The following is a 16,564-nucleotide window of genomic DNA, read 5'->3' as shown; positions in this document are numbered from 1 at the left end:
TATATATATGCATTAGTATACTGTATTAGTGTTTATCTTTCTGGCTTACTTCACTCTGTATAATGGGCTCCAGTTTCATCCATCTCATTAGAACTGATCCAAATGTATTCTTTTTAATGGCTGAGTAATATTCCGTTGTGTATATGCACCATAGCTTTCTTATCCATTCGTCTGCTGATGGGCATCTAGGTTGCTTCCATGTCCTGGCTATTATAAACAGTGCTGCAATGAATATTGGGGTACATGTGTCTCTTTCAGATCTGGTTCCTCGGTGTGTATGCCCAGGAGTGGGATTGCTGGGTCATATGGCAGTTCTGTTTTCAGTTTTTTAAGGAATCTCCACACTGTTCTCCATAGTGGCTGTACTAGTTTGCATTCCCACCAACAGTGTAAGAGGGTTCCCTTTTCTCCACACCCTCTCCAGCATTTATTGCTTGTAGACTTTTGAATAGCAGCCATTCTGACTGGCGTGTAATGGTACCTCATTGTGGTTTTGATTTTCATTTCTCTGATAATGAGTGATGTTGAGCATCTTTTCATGTGTTTGTTAGCCATCTGCATGTCTTCCTTGGAGAAATGTCTGTTTCAATCTTTGGCCCATTTTTTGATTGGGTCATTTATTTTTCTGGAATTGAGCTGCAGGCATTGCTGGTATATTTTTGAGATTAATTATTTGTCCTTTGCTTCATTTGCTATTATTTTCTCCCATTCTGAAGGCTATCTTTTCACCTTGCTTATAGTTTCCTTCATTGTGCAAAACTTTTAAGTTTAATTAGATCCCGTTTGTTTATTTTTGCTTTTATTCCCATTACACTTGGAGGTGAATCATAGAAGACCCTGCTGTGATTTGTTGGAGAGTGTCTTGCCTATGTTTTCCTTGAGGAGTTATATAGTTTCTGGTCTTACATTTAGAACTTTAATCCATTTTGAGTTTATTTATGTGTGTGGTGTTAGAACATTTTCTAGATTCATTCTTTTACAAGTGGTTGACCAGTTTTCCCAGCACCACTTGTTAAAGAAATTTTCTTTTCTCCATTGTATATTCTTGCCTCCTTTGTCAAAAATATGTTGTTCATAGGTGCATGGATTTATCTCTGGGTTTTCTATTTTGTTCCATTGGTCTATATTTCTGTCTTTGTGCCAGTACCATACTGTCTTGATGACTGTGGCTTTGTAGTAGAGCCTAAAGTCAGGCAGGTTGATTCCTCCAGTTCCATTCTTCTTTCTCAAGATTGCTTTGGCTATTCAAGGTTTTTTGTATTTCCATACAAAATTGTGAAATTATTTGTTCTAGTTCTGTGAAAATTATCGATGGTAGCTTGATAGGGATTGCATTGAATCTGTAGATTGCAATTTCACTATATTGATTTTTCTGATCCATGAACATGGTTTATTTCTCCATAATCCATAATTCAGTTCTTAAAGAAACATAGCTCCAGCTGCTCCAAAAAATCTTTTCAGTCTTGCTCCCCCCAAAGAACTCAGATCCTCCTCTTCTGTAGTGAAACTCCTACCCCTAATGGATTTCCTGTGCTGTTAAAAGTAGCTGGAATTATTTAAAAAATAATGAGCATCTTTTAAAAAGCAAAACACTGATGATTCCTCAAAGGAAAAAAAAAATCTGTTTTGTTAACTAGTAACCAGATACATTGATACAGATATAGACTCTACATTTTTTAAAAATTTTAATTAGGGTAAAACATAACATAAAGTTTACTGTCTCATTATTTTTAAGTGTACAGTTCATTAGTGTTAAGTATATTCATATTGTTGTGCAACCAATCTCAAAATTTGCAAAACCGAAACTCTATACTCATAAAGCAACTCCCTATTTCCTCTTCCCTCACAGCCCTTAATAGAACCATCATTCTATTTTTTGTTTCTATGGCTTTGACTACTCTGTGAAGTGAAGTGAAAGTCGTTCAGTCATGTCCAACTCTTCGCGACCCCATGGACTATATAGTCCTGGAATTCTCCAGGCCAGAATACTGGAGTAGGTAGCCTTTCCCTTCTTCAGTGGATCTTCCCAACCCAGGGATTGAATCCAGGTGTCCCATATTGCAGGTGGATTCTTTAACAGCTGAGCCACAAGGGAAGCCAAGATTACTGGAGTGGGTCGCCTATCCCTTCTCCAGTGGATCTTCCCAACCCAGGAATCGAACCAAGGTCTCCTGCATAGCAGGTGGATTCTTTACCAACTGAGCTATGAAGGGAACCCAAAATTTAATAGAATTTTAAAATTTAGTTTAATTTCCCCCCTCTATTGCGATATAATGGATATGTAGCACTGAATAATTTAAAGGTGTACAGCATAGTAACTTCACAAACATGTACTGTGAAATGATTACCACAGTAAGTTTAGTTAAATTTCACTGCCTCAGATAGTTTAAAAAAAATGTTTTTTTCCCTTGAGAAGTTCTAGTCTCTTGCTGCTGCTGCTGCTGCTAAGTCACGTCAGTCGTGTCCGACTCTGTGTGACCCCATAGACGGCAGCCCACCAGGCTCCCGTCCCTGGGATTCTCCAGGCAAGAACACTAGAGCCGGTTGCCATTTCCTCTCTAGTCTCTTGGCAGCCTTCAAACATGCCCTACAGCAGCGTTAACTACAGTCACCATGTTGTCCACTACAAGCCCAGTACTCGTTTATCTTATGACTAGGATGTGTACCTTTTGACCACCTTCATTCAATTCCCCCACCCTTTTCCTTCCTTCTTAAAGCTGAACAATAGTTCAGCCATATACCACATTTTATTTATCCCTTCACAGACTCCAAGCTTTTGAGATATACAAAGTCTTTCCAAGGCTGAAGAGATACAAGGCTGTTTCAGTGGCTAGGTAACAGCTGCTGAATGTGGTTTCTGTATAAAAGAATGAAGGATCAGGATCTCTGCCAGCTCACCTAAACAACCAGAAGGTTTCATCTCTGCTTTCAAAAATTCTGTTTATTTAAACTGAAGAAACAATGTGTAATTGAGACTTAGTTTTAATGAGAGAGGGAAAAAGCTATGATACTTGCTAGAAATTATGAATAATTATTCTTTTAGAAAATTTAAAAGTGCTAACCAATAAAGAAAAGGTAAGATTACACTTTATGCTCAAAAACTGGATTTTTCTGTGAAATTTTAGTAAGTGGAATTAAGTTGCTGAGACTTATAGAAATTCTGCCAAGTATGTATTAAAAGGTATTGACTCAAGGTGAAATAAGCTCTATATCCATCCAAACTGCAAATGGTTCCAGTTTTCTCTTTTGATTTGCAATCTTACTGCATACTTTTAAAGGGAACAGCTAAAGTGATTTAATTGTCAAAGTACTAAAATGTTGATCTGTACCCTTTTGTTAAGCTATCTGTGGGAGAAGATTGGCTGGAGGTTTCAGAAAACAGATTTCGGTGTTGAATGCAAGAGAGTCCCTCCTCTAACATCAACATTTAAAAAATATAATCTGAAATGTGTGAAAGCTGTTTCAACAGTAACCAAGACAGAATTTCAGATATGTAAATACAACTAATAAATACCTTTAGCTTGAACATTCAAAATATTGATGTTTGATTCAGCACATTCACAAATTATTAAAAAAAATCACATGACAGTTTCAATAGATATAGAAAAAGCACTTGATAACAATTAATATATATTCATGAAAACTCCTAACAAACTAAGAATAGAATGACATTTCCTTAGCTTGATAAAAGCTGTTTACAAAAGCCTTGTAGCAATCAACAAAACTTTCCTTTTGAGATGGGAACAAGACACGGATGCCTGCAATCATCACTTCTATTCAGCACTGTCCTTGAGGTATGAAAAGGGAAAAAAATGAAAAGATAAAAGGACTTGAAAGGAACAAATAAAACTGGCATTACTTGCAGACCCTATGATTTTAGGTATTTAAAAACCTTAAATAATGTAAAGATAAATAATTAAAACAGCACAGTTCTAGATATGAAACCAGCATTAACAAAATTAATTTTATTTCTACATTCCGGTAAGAAACCAAAAATTGAAATAAAAAATTCACAATGGCATTAAAAAAATGAAGTCCTAGGAATAAGTCTATCAAAATATGCACAAGACCTCTTCAGGGAAAATGGTAAAACTCTAATAATAGACATTACAGAAGATCAAAATAGTTTATGTGGTGCCGAAATGAGCACTGCAGAAGATCTAGAGAGATAGAAAGTTTTATTTATGGATTGGAAGAGTAATATATTTAGTCTCTTCAAATAGATTTATAGATTCAATGCAATCCCAAAGAAAATGCCAGTATAACAAGCATATTGTAAAATATTTGTGGGAATGTAATTGGATAAGAATTACTAATAACAGGAACAATGAAGAAGAGGGAAGAGTGATCTGTGGACTAACCCAAACCTGTACATAACAGCATCCCTGTGTGTCTAACACCATTATGTGTTACCTTTATGCTCATCATGCCCATTATGTGTGTCTACCAGTATGCCCAAAAGAAAGACTGAAGTGGATGCTACAGGAGATAAAACCAAGGTGGAGGACAAACCACAGAGAAGATCTACAAGGTTATCTGCTAAACCTGTTCCTCCAAAGCCAGATCCCAAGCCTAAAAAGGCATTTGCAAAGAAGAAAGAGAAGGCACCCAAAGGGGAAAAGAGTGATGCTAGCAAGGATGGGAATAACCCTACAAAAAATCGAGCTGCCAAAACAGACAAGACGCAGAAAGCTGAAGGTGCTGGAGATACCAAGTGAAGTTTCATGATTCCATCCTATTCCTGTTTCCACTCCCATTCTACTTCCACCCTTATCACCATCTCTGTACTCCTCTCCTCAGCTCCATTCTCCCTCCCTACAGGTCCTTCTTTCTATCTTTATTCTCATTCTGATCCATATCATATCCTCAGATTCTATCCCATCCCCATCTCTATCTGGTCTTCATTCCATCTGCATCTCCATCTTAATTTTTGTCTTCAGTTTCATTCATCTTTATCATCAGTTCCTGCTTCTTCCAGGGTTTATTTCTACCCTTTTCCAATGCCCATCCTTGGTGATGGGCATTGCCCTTGTCTTTATTGCCATCTCCATCTTATTTCCAATGCACACCATCCCTACTCTTTTTTTTTTAAATAATTTATAGATTTCTTTCCTTATTTTTGATTGTGCTACATCTTCGTTGCTGCTCACAGGCTTTCTCTAGTTGCAGGGACTACTCTTCATTGCAGTACATTGTGGTGGCCTCTCTTGTTGTGGAACCCAGGCTCTAAGTACATGGGCTCAGTAGTTGTGGCACATAGATTTAGTTCCACAGCACGAGGTGTATTCCCAGACCAGGGATCAAATCTGTGTCCTCTGCATTGGTGGGCAGATTCTTATCTACTATATCACCAGGGAAGTCCATTGTCCCTATTCTTTTTTTTTTTTTCATTGTCCCTATTCTTATATGTTTCCTTCCCATCATCTCTCCCTCCAAGGTGAAAATTGAGGAAGATTCATGAAGAAATCTAAAAGTTCAATGGAATGTTGGGGACTATGAGAGTTGATGATCCCTCCATATAAAATTTTCTCCTCAGTGTCCAGGTGAGAAACTTCAAAAGGAGTCACTCAAGTGAGATTTCAGGTAGAACTTCTCCACTCTTCATGGTGTATTTAGGTCAGGGTAGGGACCAGGATAGGAAGTTGGAGGGAGTAGAGGAGAGTTAAGGCATCCTCAAAGTGATGTGGAGACAAGTCAGAGAACAAAAGAGGCAGAAGAGACAGATGTGTATGGAGTAAGACATCTCAAGTCCAATTCAATCTGAACCTCTTCCCCATTCCCTTCCCCTCTCTCCCACAGGTCATGCTATGATACAAGGAATTCGAAGTGGAAAAAGTGAAAGTGTTAATCACTCAGTCATGTCTGACTTTGTGACCCCATGGCCTATAGCCTGCCAGGCTCCACTGTCCATGGGATTCTCCAGGCAAGAATACTGGAATGGGTTGCCATTTCCTTCTTCAGGGGATCTGCCCAACCCAGGAATTGAACCTGGGTCTCCTGCATTGCAGGCAGATTCTTTACCAACTGAGCTATGAGGGAAGACTAGAACATTACCTATGCTAACTGTGCTTCTTCACTTTTCCTTTTGATTCTTTGTTTTGGTTTCTGGTCAAGTCTGCCTGTGAATTGTCTAGTTTGTCTTTTGAGCTGTGCCCCTTTCCATAGCTGGTCCATGAAGGGAGGGCACCAGACCTCTAGGCCAGGCTGACTTGCATTCCCAACAATCTGTTAATACTAGAAATTAATCAGGAAGTTCCCTGGCTATCCAGTGGCTAGGACTCTGTACTGTCACTACCAAGGGCCCAGGTTCAGTCCCTGGTGGGAGAACCAAGATCCTACAAGCCGTGAAGCAGAAAAATAAAAATAAAAACAAAAAACCCAACAACAACAAAAACAGAATTTATTGTGCCAGGGTGATGAGTTTCTCTCAGAGGTAGCAGCAAAGTCAGGAATCTAGTTTTATGATTGACATTTGGTAATCTCTGCCAAGGGATGATGAGGTCTCTCTGTTGGGTGAGATACGATAGAGATTGTTTGGGAGACCCAGGTTTGACCCCAAAGTCAGGAAGATCCCTTGGAGAAGGGAATGGCAGTCACTCCAGTATTCTTGCCTGAATAATTCCATGGACATAGGAGTCTGGTGGGCTACAGTTCTTGGGGTCACAAAGAGTCCAACATGACTGAGTGACTAACACGTCTTCAGCTATCTATTACCAAATAACAAAAATCACCTAGAATAGACTGTTGAGAAACTGAACCAAATCTATTACGTCATTTATGAGGCATGTTACTTCCTACAAGGTCATGTTGGAGTCTGACTTTTTTTTATTTCAATGGATACATTTGTATTAATTTACCTCTCTTTTCCTCTTCAAAATAATATGAACAAGACTCTAATGTATTAGAGATGTTGAGCTGTAATACAGGGCTAAAGAGTCTCTACACTTGACAGTATTTACATGGAAACAAAATGGGATTACAGTTTTAAAGTTTCTCATTACATGATTGGTTTAAGAATATTTGTATTAATTTCTGAAATAATGACCATGTCACTGACTAATAATAATGATCACTATTTTGTTACTGGTTTTATGTTGTGTTTAATAGTTAGACATCTAAGTATTATCAACCTTTATTCCTAGTAATTTATTACTGATTTGTCACAATACTCAGTACCGCTTTGCAGAGATAGTTGTCAAAAATCAAGTCGTTTGATGAGTGAAAGAAAAGATCTAAAAGGAATTGAAAACAATAGAACACATTTGTATCTGTTTGGATTTTAAATGGGCTCTAAAGTTGGACTGTGAAGAAAGCTGAGTGCCGAAAAATTGATGCTTTTGAACTGTGGTGTTGGAGAAGACTCTTGAGAGTCCCTTGGCCTGCAAGGAGATCCAACCAGTCCATCCTAAAGGAGATCAGTCCTGGGTGTTCGTTGGAAGGACTGATGTTGAAGCTGAAACTCCAATACTTTGGCCACCTCTTGCGAAGAGTTGACTCATTGGAAAAGACCCTGATGCTGGCAGGGACTGGGGGCAGGAGGAGAAGGGGACGACAGAGGTTGAGATGGTTGGATGGCATCACCGACTCGATGGACATGAGTTTGAGTAAACTCTGGGAGTTGGTGATGGACAGGGAGGCCTGGCGTGCTGCAATTCATGCATGGGTCGCAAAGAGTCGCACACGACTGAGCGCCTGAACTGAACTGAACTGAATGTTATAAAATGGAAATGAGATGAGAGACAATAAATTCTTCTGAGATAGACACATACCCTCTCTTATGTATGTGTCTTTGTGTGTGTGTCATGTTTGATATGCCTATTTTTTTTTAATTGGAGTAAAATTGCTTTACAGTTTTCTGTTCGTTTCTGCCATACACCAAAGCAACTCAGCCATAATTATAAATATATTACCTCCCTCTTGACTTGTATATGTTTTTGATGTATATGAGAATAGAATGTATCTAATGAACTTCTTCCTTAAGCCTAAATAGATATGATATTTTTTCACATGAGAATTAATTTGCAAGTTTTTGTTTTTACTGTGGTAGTTGTATTATTTTTTAAACAAAATGAAACAAACCTTCAATTCATGTATACACTTATCCAATGATAAAAGGAGTAAAAGATTTTTTGTGAGCCAACAAGAAAATAAAATCATTAAGAAATTATACTGTGGTTATTAAGACGTTCAGGAAGATGGTTCCCAATCAGAGAAATCAATATTGCTTCTGGCAAGTAAATGCAGAGTTAATTGAGTAAGTAGGCATAAACGTTTCACTTACAAATACATTTCTTCTTTCTCAAAAAGTTATTTCCTCTTATATTATTTAAGATAGGACCTGGAAACCTACCTGAAATGAGGAGGTCTTGGGTAGCTAAATGCTAATAAGCAGAGGGTCTTTTATTTTACCAGGTATATGGGGACTTAATTCCCTGAGGTACTGCCCCTAGGTTTTGCTGTTAGCAAACATTTCATTAATTATGTTTCTGCTTCTGTGTATTTGCCTGTAAAGTCAGAAACAACTTTGCAAAGGCTGAGTTTTGAAGCTTCACTATTGCTGCCAGATTGACCTATGGTAGAAGAAAATAGCAATTTGTTTGTATGGTGTGCCTCACAGTTACCCTGAAACTATCTTCTCCTTGTCCAGTCAAAGAGGAAACCTAATGAAACTCAAAAAGATCCTCCCTCCATCATTCTCAGCTCCTCTGGATTGGTCATTGTGTCTTTGAAACAGTCTCCTTCACTACAGTATTTAGGACTATCACTACACTTTGACCATAGTTTCTTTTTTATTGAAATATGAGGCATATACCATAAAAGTGATCTTTCTTATGTAAGTATGCAGTTCTTGTTTTTATTGTTTTTTATTATATTTTCAAGATTGTTCAATTATCTCCAGTATCTAAATCCAGAACATTTTCATCACTTCAATAAGAAACCCTCACCTGCAAAAAAAAAAAAAAAAAAAAAGAAACCCTCACCGGCTACCTGCCAGTTCTCCTTCTTAGCCCATAGCAACCACTAATTCTATGTGGTTTCCTATTATGGATGTCTCATACAAACAGAATCATGTGATACCTTTTTTTTCTAATATGTTTTGTTCATTTGTTTATTTTATTTTCCTGTCAGCCTTCTTTCCTTGAAGGTAATGTTTTCAAGTTGCATCCACATTGCTCTACTTATCAGTATTTTGTTTCATCATTTTGGGAAAATAATATTTCATTTTAAAGATATGATACACTTTGTAGATCCTCTCTTCACTTAAATGACTGTCAGGTTTTTTCTACTTTTTATCTATTATGAGTAATGATGCTATAACACTAGTAACTGCTACCTTTCAAGGTAGCATTCATCACCACACATTGTCTTATTTTCATCCTACCACATTTCTTACAAGCATTTCATTGACTTTATGACTCCCTCACATTTCCTAAATAATGTATTTTCTTCTTTGTGAATTACATTTTGTTTATATAAGAACATTCATATTATATTTAAGACCTCAGGAATAAAATCAATGATTTTTTTTCATTTCCTGCAATTTCTAGTGCAAAAATTTGAAAAGCTAATACTATCTAAATATTTACTTACTACTAAGTATAGTACCAATATTTCTATTAAAATGGAGGCTGAGGAACAAAAAATAAGAATGTAACTGTGTTCAGAATTTTCTACCAATGAAGTTTATATATGCAAAGATGACTCACTTAAAATTTTTTACACAAATGATTTTTCTAAATAAACAGAGTTCATAAATTTTTTTAAAGTTATTTGTTTGCTACTATCCACATTCATTCTATGAGACAGAAGTCTCAATATTACATCCTCCCAAATTCTCCCTTCTAGACAGCAATGGAACTCTTTCAGTCAGTCAGTTCAGTCACACAATCATGTCTGACTCTATGCTACTCCATGGACTGCAGCGTGCCAAGCTTCCCTGTCCACCACCAACTCCAGGAGCTTGCTCAAACTCATGTCCATTGAGTCAGTGACTTTGGTGCCCAAGAAAATAAAGTCTGTCACTGTTTCCATTGATTCCCCATCTATTTGCCATGAAGTGACATCATCTACTCCATGGACATGAGTTTGAGTAAGTGCTGGGAGTTGGTGATGGGCAGGGAAGCCTGGCATCCTGCAGTCCATGGGATTGCAGAGTCAGACATGACTAAGCTTCTGAACTGAACCAAACTGACTTGGTAATGCCATCCAACCATCTCATTCTCTGTCATCTCTGTCATCCCCTTCTCCTCCAGCTTTCAATCATTCCCAGCATCAGGGTCTTTTCCAAAGACAGTCATGGTCATTGGACACTCATTTTCCAATGAGTCATAGTCTTGGTATCTTTGGAAGTAGCCCAGTCATACCAGATATGAAGATCTTAGAGCAGACTTTGAGTATGAAGTCCCTTGGACTGCAATGAGAGCAAAGCAATCAATCCTAAAGGAAATCAGTCCTGAATATATATTGGAAGGACTGATGCTGAAGCTGAAACTCCAATACTTTGGCCACCTGATGCAAAGAACTGACTCTTTAGAAAAGACCCTGATGCTGGGAAAGGTCAAATACAGGGTGAGAAGGGGATAACAGAGGATGAGATTGGTTGGATGGTGATCCAATGGACATGACTTTGAGCAAGCTCTGGGAGATAATGAAGGACAGGGAGGCCTGGCATGCTGCAGTCCGTGGGGTAACAAAGGGTTGGAAACGACTAAGTGACTGAACAACAAATCCTTCATTATAAACATGTACTGTATCTTCTTTATCCATTCATCTGTTAACAGACATTTAGGATTCGTCTATGTCTTGGCTATTGTAAACAGCACTGCAGTGAACATTGGGGTACACATATCCTTTCAAACTACAGTTTTCTCTGAATATATGCCCTGGATTGGGATGGTTGGATCTTGTGCTAGCTCCATTTTTTTTAGTTTTTAAGGGACCTTCATACTGTTCGCCATAGTGGCTGTACCAGTTTACATTCCCACAACAGTGTAGGAGGTTTTTCTATTCTCCACACCCTCTCTTGACCTGCCTCTTGAGAAATCTGTATGAAGATCAGGAAGCAACTGGCCATGGAACAACAGACTGGTTCCAAATAGGAAACGAAATATGTCAAGACTGTATACCATCACCATGCTTATTTAACTTATATGCAGAGTACATCACGCAAAATGCTGGGATGGATGAGGAAAAATAGCAATAACCTCAGATATCCAGATGACACCACCTTTATGGCAGAAAGTGAAGAAGAACTAAAAAGCCTCTTGATGAAAGTGAAAGAACAGTGAAAAAGTTGGCTTAAAGCCCAACATTCAGGGAACAAAGATCATGGCATCCAGCCCCATCACTTCATGGCAAATAGATGGAGAAACAGTGGAAACAGTGGCAGACTTTATTTTTTTTTTCAGGCTCCAATCACTGCAGATGGTGATTGCAGCCATGAAATTAAAAGACGCTTACTCCTTGGAAGAAAACTTATGACCAACCTAGACAGCATATTAAAAAGCAGAGTAAAGCAATTAGCCTCCAACTAATAAAAATAAATGGAAAAAAAAAAAAAAGCAGAGACGTTACTTTGCCAACAAAGGTCCATCTAGTCAAGGCTATGGTTTTTCCAGTAGTCATGTATGGATGTAAGAGTTGGACTATAAAGAAAGCTGAGCACTGAAGAATTGATGCTTTTGAACTATGGTGTTGGAGAAGACTCTTGAGAGTCTTCATTGGGAGGACTGAAGTTGAAGCTGAAACTCCAATACTTCGGCCACCTCATGTGAAGAGTTGACTCATTGGAAAAGGCCCTGATGCTGGGAAAGATTGAATATAGGAGGAGAAGGGGATGACAGAGGATGAGATGGTTGGATGGCATCACTGACTCAAAGGACATGAGTTTGAGTAAGCTCCAGGAGTTGGTGATGGACAGGGAGGCCTGGTGTGCTGCAGTCCATGGGGTCACAAAGAGTTGGACATGACTGAGTGACTAAATTGAAATGAACTGACACCCTCTCCAGCATTGATTGTTTGTAGGCTTTTTGATGATGGCCATTTTAGCCAGTGTGAGATAATATCTCTTTGTGGGTTTAATTTGCTTTTCTTTAATGATTCATGTGTTGAGAATCTTTTCACATGCCTCTTGGCAACCTGTATGTTTTGTTTGGAGAAATGTCTATTCAGATCTTCTGTGCATGTTTTTGTTTGGGTTGTTGTTTTGTATACTGAGCTGCATTCGCTGTTTGTAAATTTTGGAATTAATCCCTAGTTGCCCACATCGTTTACAAATATTGCCTCCCAGTCTACGGCCATACCACCCTGAACGCGCCCGATCTCGTCTGATCGGAAGCTAAGCAGGGTCGGGCCTGGTTAGTACTTGGATGGGAGACAAATATTGCCTCCCATTCTATGGGTTGTCCTTTCATTGTGTTTATGGTGCCCTTTGCTGTGCAGAAGTTTTTGTTGTTGTTTTAGTTTAATTAGGTCCATTGGTTTATTTTTGTTTTTATTTCCATTGCCTTAGGATATGGATACAAAAAAAAAAAAAAAAATTGCAGCAATGAATGTCAAAGACTGCTATCCCTGTGTTTCCCTCTAAGAGTTTTGTAATACCTCATCCTATGTTTATGTCTTTAATCCATTTTGCATTTATTTTTCTGTACAGTGTTAGAGAATATTCTAATTTCATTCATTTACACAGGCTGTACAATTTTCCCAGCACCACTTACTGAAGAGACTGCCTTTTCCCTTTTGATAGTTTTTCCTCCGCTGGCTTTATAGTCCTCAATTTTTATTTCAGAGTGATTTTTGAGGCTTCTTCGGAATTACTTGGCTGTGTAGTTAATTAATTCTATTAGCTCTAGCTTACAGTCATTAATATAGAAAATGCAGTGTGTATCATAGAATATAAAGGACCTAAATGCTCAAAGGTGTCGCAGTAAATATACAGTAAGTCTTAGTGTAATTGAAATAATATTTGAATGAAAGATTTAACCATAATATTTAACAAAATTGCAAAATTCTGGAAGTATTCAGCAAAGAGGAAGTGCTATATATTAGTTGTATATACACAATGAAGCATGCTGTGTTTTGGAAAGGTAGTGTTTTTAAAAATTACACTTTATTACAAATATTTATTTACTCCTTTAAAGAATTTGAAACAATTTCATTTCCCTTGTATCATGAATATAATTTTACAAAAACAACAGACATATGTATGTGTGTCTATATATTTATAGTACACCCTTTAAAACCACCTTTCATTTTCCAGTTTTTCAGGGCCTGTTTCACATCTTTGTTCTGTAGGCTATATAACAGAGGATTTAACATGCGAATCACAAGGGTGTAGAACAATTAGGTCATTTTGTCTTGATCTGGAGCGTAGGAAGTATTTGGCCTGAAATACAAGAAAATTACAGTGCCCTAGAAAATTGGCACAACATTTAAACGAGAGGTGCAGGTGGAGAAAGCTTTGAACTCCCCCTCCTAGAGTGGATATTCAAGATTGATAGGATGATATAACAATAAGAGAATAGAACTCCTGAAATGGTACTCAGTTCAATAAAACCAAAAACAATGAATAACGCTCATTCATTTACCAGAGCAGGAAAGGAGGGAAAGTGGAGGTAAGTCACAGAAGAAATGGTTAATCTCATTTGACGCACAGAAACATAAGCAGAATGCTAATGCCGTGTGTATCAAAACATCTGTCATCCCCACCAGGTAAACCCCAGCCATGAGCAGGGAGCACGCCCTGCTGGACATGCTGACCGCATAGAGCAAGGGGCTGCTGATGGCTTTCTACCGGCCATGGGCCATCACTGCCAGCAGCAGACACTCACAATCAGCAAAGATACAGAAGACAAAGAATTGCACAACAACAGCCATAGAAGGGGAAATAGATCTCGGAATCTTGGAAAATAGGTCTAAGGGCATCTTGGGGTGAATTGCAGTGGAATAGCAGAGGACACCTAAAGAGAGGTGACTGAGGAAAAAGTACATGGGTGTGTGGAGCTGCAGATCCATCTTAATCAGCAATATCATCCCAAGATCTGCCAAGTGGCCAATGAGATAAACAGTTAGAACCATGGTCTAACTTTGTCCTCTGTGTTATCAGTAATTCCCAAGAAAATGAATCCAGTCATGGAGGAGCAATTCCCTCCATCCATTTTTCTTTGTTCTTGTCTAAGCTTTTAGAAAATGATCAAGAAAAGGACACATGGATGTGTCACACTTCTGCACATCTGCAGTATATCATAAGATAGAACACATTTCCACCTGCAATAGTCTTTATATTCAGAAAATTATACATTCATGCACCCACTCTTTAAAAAGGCAGAACTATTATTACTCAATAAAAACAAGCACCTGGAACAGAACATTGAGAAGCTGAACCTAATCTAAATGTCATTTGTGAGGCATGTTACTTTCTACAAGCTCGGCTCTGAGCCTCCCTTTCTCTACTTCAGAGAATACATTTGATGAATTTACCTGTCTTCTCCTCTTCAAAATAATGTGGGTGAGACTCTAATGTTAGAGGTACCTGGCTGTAAGAGTCAGAACTAAGTATTTTCTTCGAATATTCATGTGGATACAAAACAAGATAGCAAATTTAATATTTCTCAAAACCATGATTGTTTTAAGAGTATCTGTATCAGTTCCAGAAATAATGAGCATATCATGGATTGATCATAATAAAATAATTATGTTTCTGGTTTTGGTTTATGTTATGTTCAGTATTTGGTGAGACATTAAGCAGGTATTAATGAGCAGTTCTCTAGATGTGTATTTTTGTTTTGTCATAATATTAATTACCTTTTTGTGGGAATTGTCTCCTGCCAAAGAAAGAATCTCTTTACTCATTGAAGGGAAACATTTCTACAAATTTATTAAACACATGTATTTTTATCTCTTGAGTTACCATGTATCTCAGCTGGTAAAGAATACAGGTCTCCTAAAAAAAAAAAAAAAAAGAATACAGGTCTCCTGCAATACAGGAGACCCTGGTTCAATTCCTGTGCCAGGAAGATCCCTGGAGAATTGGTAGGCTACCCACTCAATATTCTTGTGCTTCCCTGGTGTCTCAGATGGTAAAGACTGTACCTGCAATATGGGAGACCTGGGTTCGATCCCTGGGTTGGGAAGATCCCCTGGAGAAAAGAATAGCTACCCACTCCAGTGAAATATAAAAAACTCTTTTTCTTTATAAAATGGAAATGAGATGAGTGATAATAAATGCTGTGGGCTTGCTTTGTAGCTCAGTTGGTAAAGAATCTGCCTGCAATAAGGGAGACCTGGGTTTGATCCCTGGGTTTAGAATGAGCTCTTGGAGAAGGAAATAGCTACCCACTCCAGTATTCTAGCCTGGAGAATTCCATGGACTGTATAGTTCAGGGGGTCACAAAGAGTCAGACACGACTGAGTGACTTTCACTTTCAATTGTTTCTGAAATGTATAGACTTATCTCCATTGTGTTTGCATGCATTTATGTGTGTGTCACGTGTTTGCACGTGTGTGTCTTGGATAATATGTGAAAATTGGAATGTGAGTGATGTGTATATTTTTTAGACCTAAACAATATGACATATTGTTCACATGAAGTTCATTTTTTCACATGTTGTTATTTGTAAGATGGAATCTCAACTACTTTTGAAATAAAGCAACAAGAATCTCTAAACTAAAGTTTATACTTGGTTGTTGTTGTTGTTTAGTCACTAAGTCACGTTTGGCACTTTAGCAACGCCCTAGACTGTAGCCCATTGGGCTCCTCTGTCCATGGGATGCTGTATGGTTTGATACCATCTGATCATGGTCAACATGAAGAATAACAGAAGACAGCCCAGTTATTTAACCTGTGCCATTTTGAGATAGTGTTTATAGAGCAAAAGAAAACTGAAGCAGTATGAATAGAATATAAGCAGAGGGGAAAAAATGTTTTGTTGATTATTAATTATTCCTGTTACATAATTTTATGAAATCATTTTTAATGTTTTGTATTCTTAGGTAATGTTATGTATTATTATGTAATATAGATAGATGTTAGATTTATAGATGAAGAAAATATTTGCAAAACATTTTTGCAACAAAGATTTGTAGCTAGACTATACAAAAATGTTTATAAATAATAAAAACACAATCCAGTTAAAAATAGGAACATGATTTGAACAGATATCTCACCGATAGATATATAAGTGGCAATTAAATAATGATATAATAAATAATAATGAGGAAAACAATAATAAATAGCAAAAACATAAGTTATAGAAATATATTTTGCAATTATACATGTCCCTTTATATTCAGGCTTCAAGTAAATGTTCATTGTGGTGCTTCCCAATGTCACATCAGTTGACCGGCTATTGAAAACACAGGTTATACGCTCAGTAGCTCATTGTGTTTCTGAGATACCAGAGAAGGATGTTCCACACTTTCAGTAATACTTTCAGACATAAAAAATTAAAGATAGGGAGGAAAACAAATACTTTGCTTGCAATTAAACTTTAGTCTACAAGATGCCACCTAGAAAAAAGTTTTCAAATTAATTTGGATTAGGTTGGGTATAAAAGGTTCTTGACTT

At 37.6% G+C, this 16,564-nt stretch overlaps 1 protein-coding gene and 1 pseudogene across 1 annotated transcript; one reads left to right on the top strand and one right to left on the bottom strand.

The window, feature by feature from the left end:
• The first annotated feature begins 4,451 nt into the window (after positions 1-4,451).
• On the top strand, positions 4,452-4,718 carry LOC122684334 (non-histone chromosomal protein HMG-17-like). Its single transcript, XM_043888390.1, has one exon. It carries the CDS (start codon positions 4,452-4,454, stop codon positions 4,716-4,718), a length of 267 nt encoding a protein of 88 aa, XP_043744325.1.
• An 8,494-nt stretch (positions 4,719-13,212) lies between these two features.
• Positions 13,213-14,156, bottom strand: LOC122684100 (annotated as a pseudogene).
• Positions 14,157-16,564: the final 2,408 nt, after the last annotated feature.

This window comes from Cervus elaphus, chromosome 26 (assembly GCF_910594005.1).
Source record: "Cervus elaphus chromosome 26, mCerEla1.1, whole genome shotgun sequence".
NCBI lineage: Eukaryota > Metazoa > Chordata > Mammalia > Artiodactyla > Cervidae > Cervus > Cervus elaphus.
The sequence above is the reverse complement of the archived record's forward strand: the minus strand, read 5'-3'. Positions and strand labels throughout refer to the sequence as shown.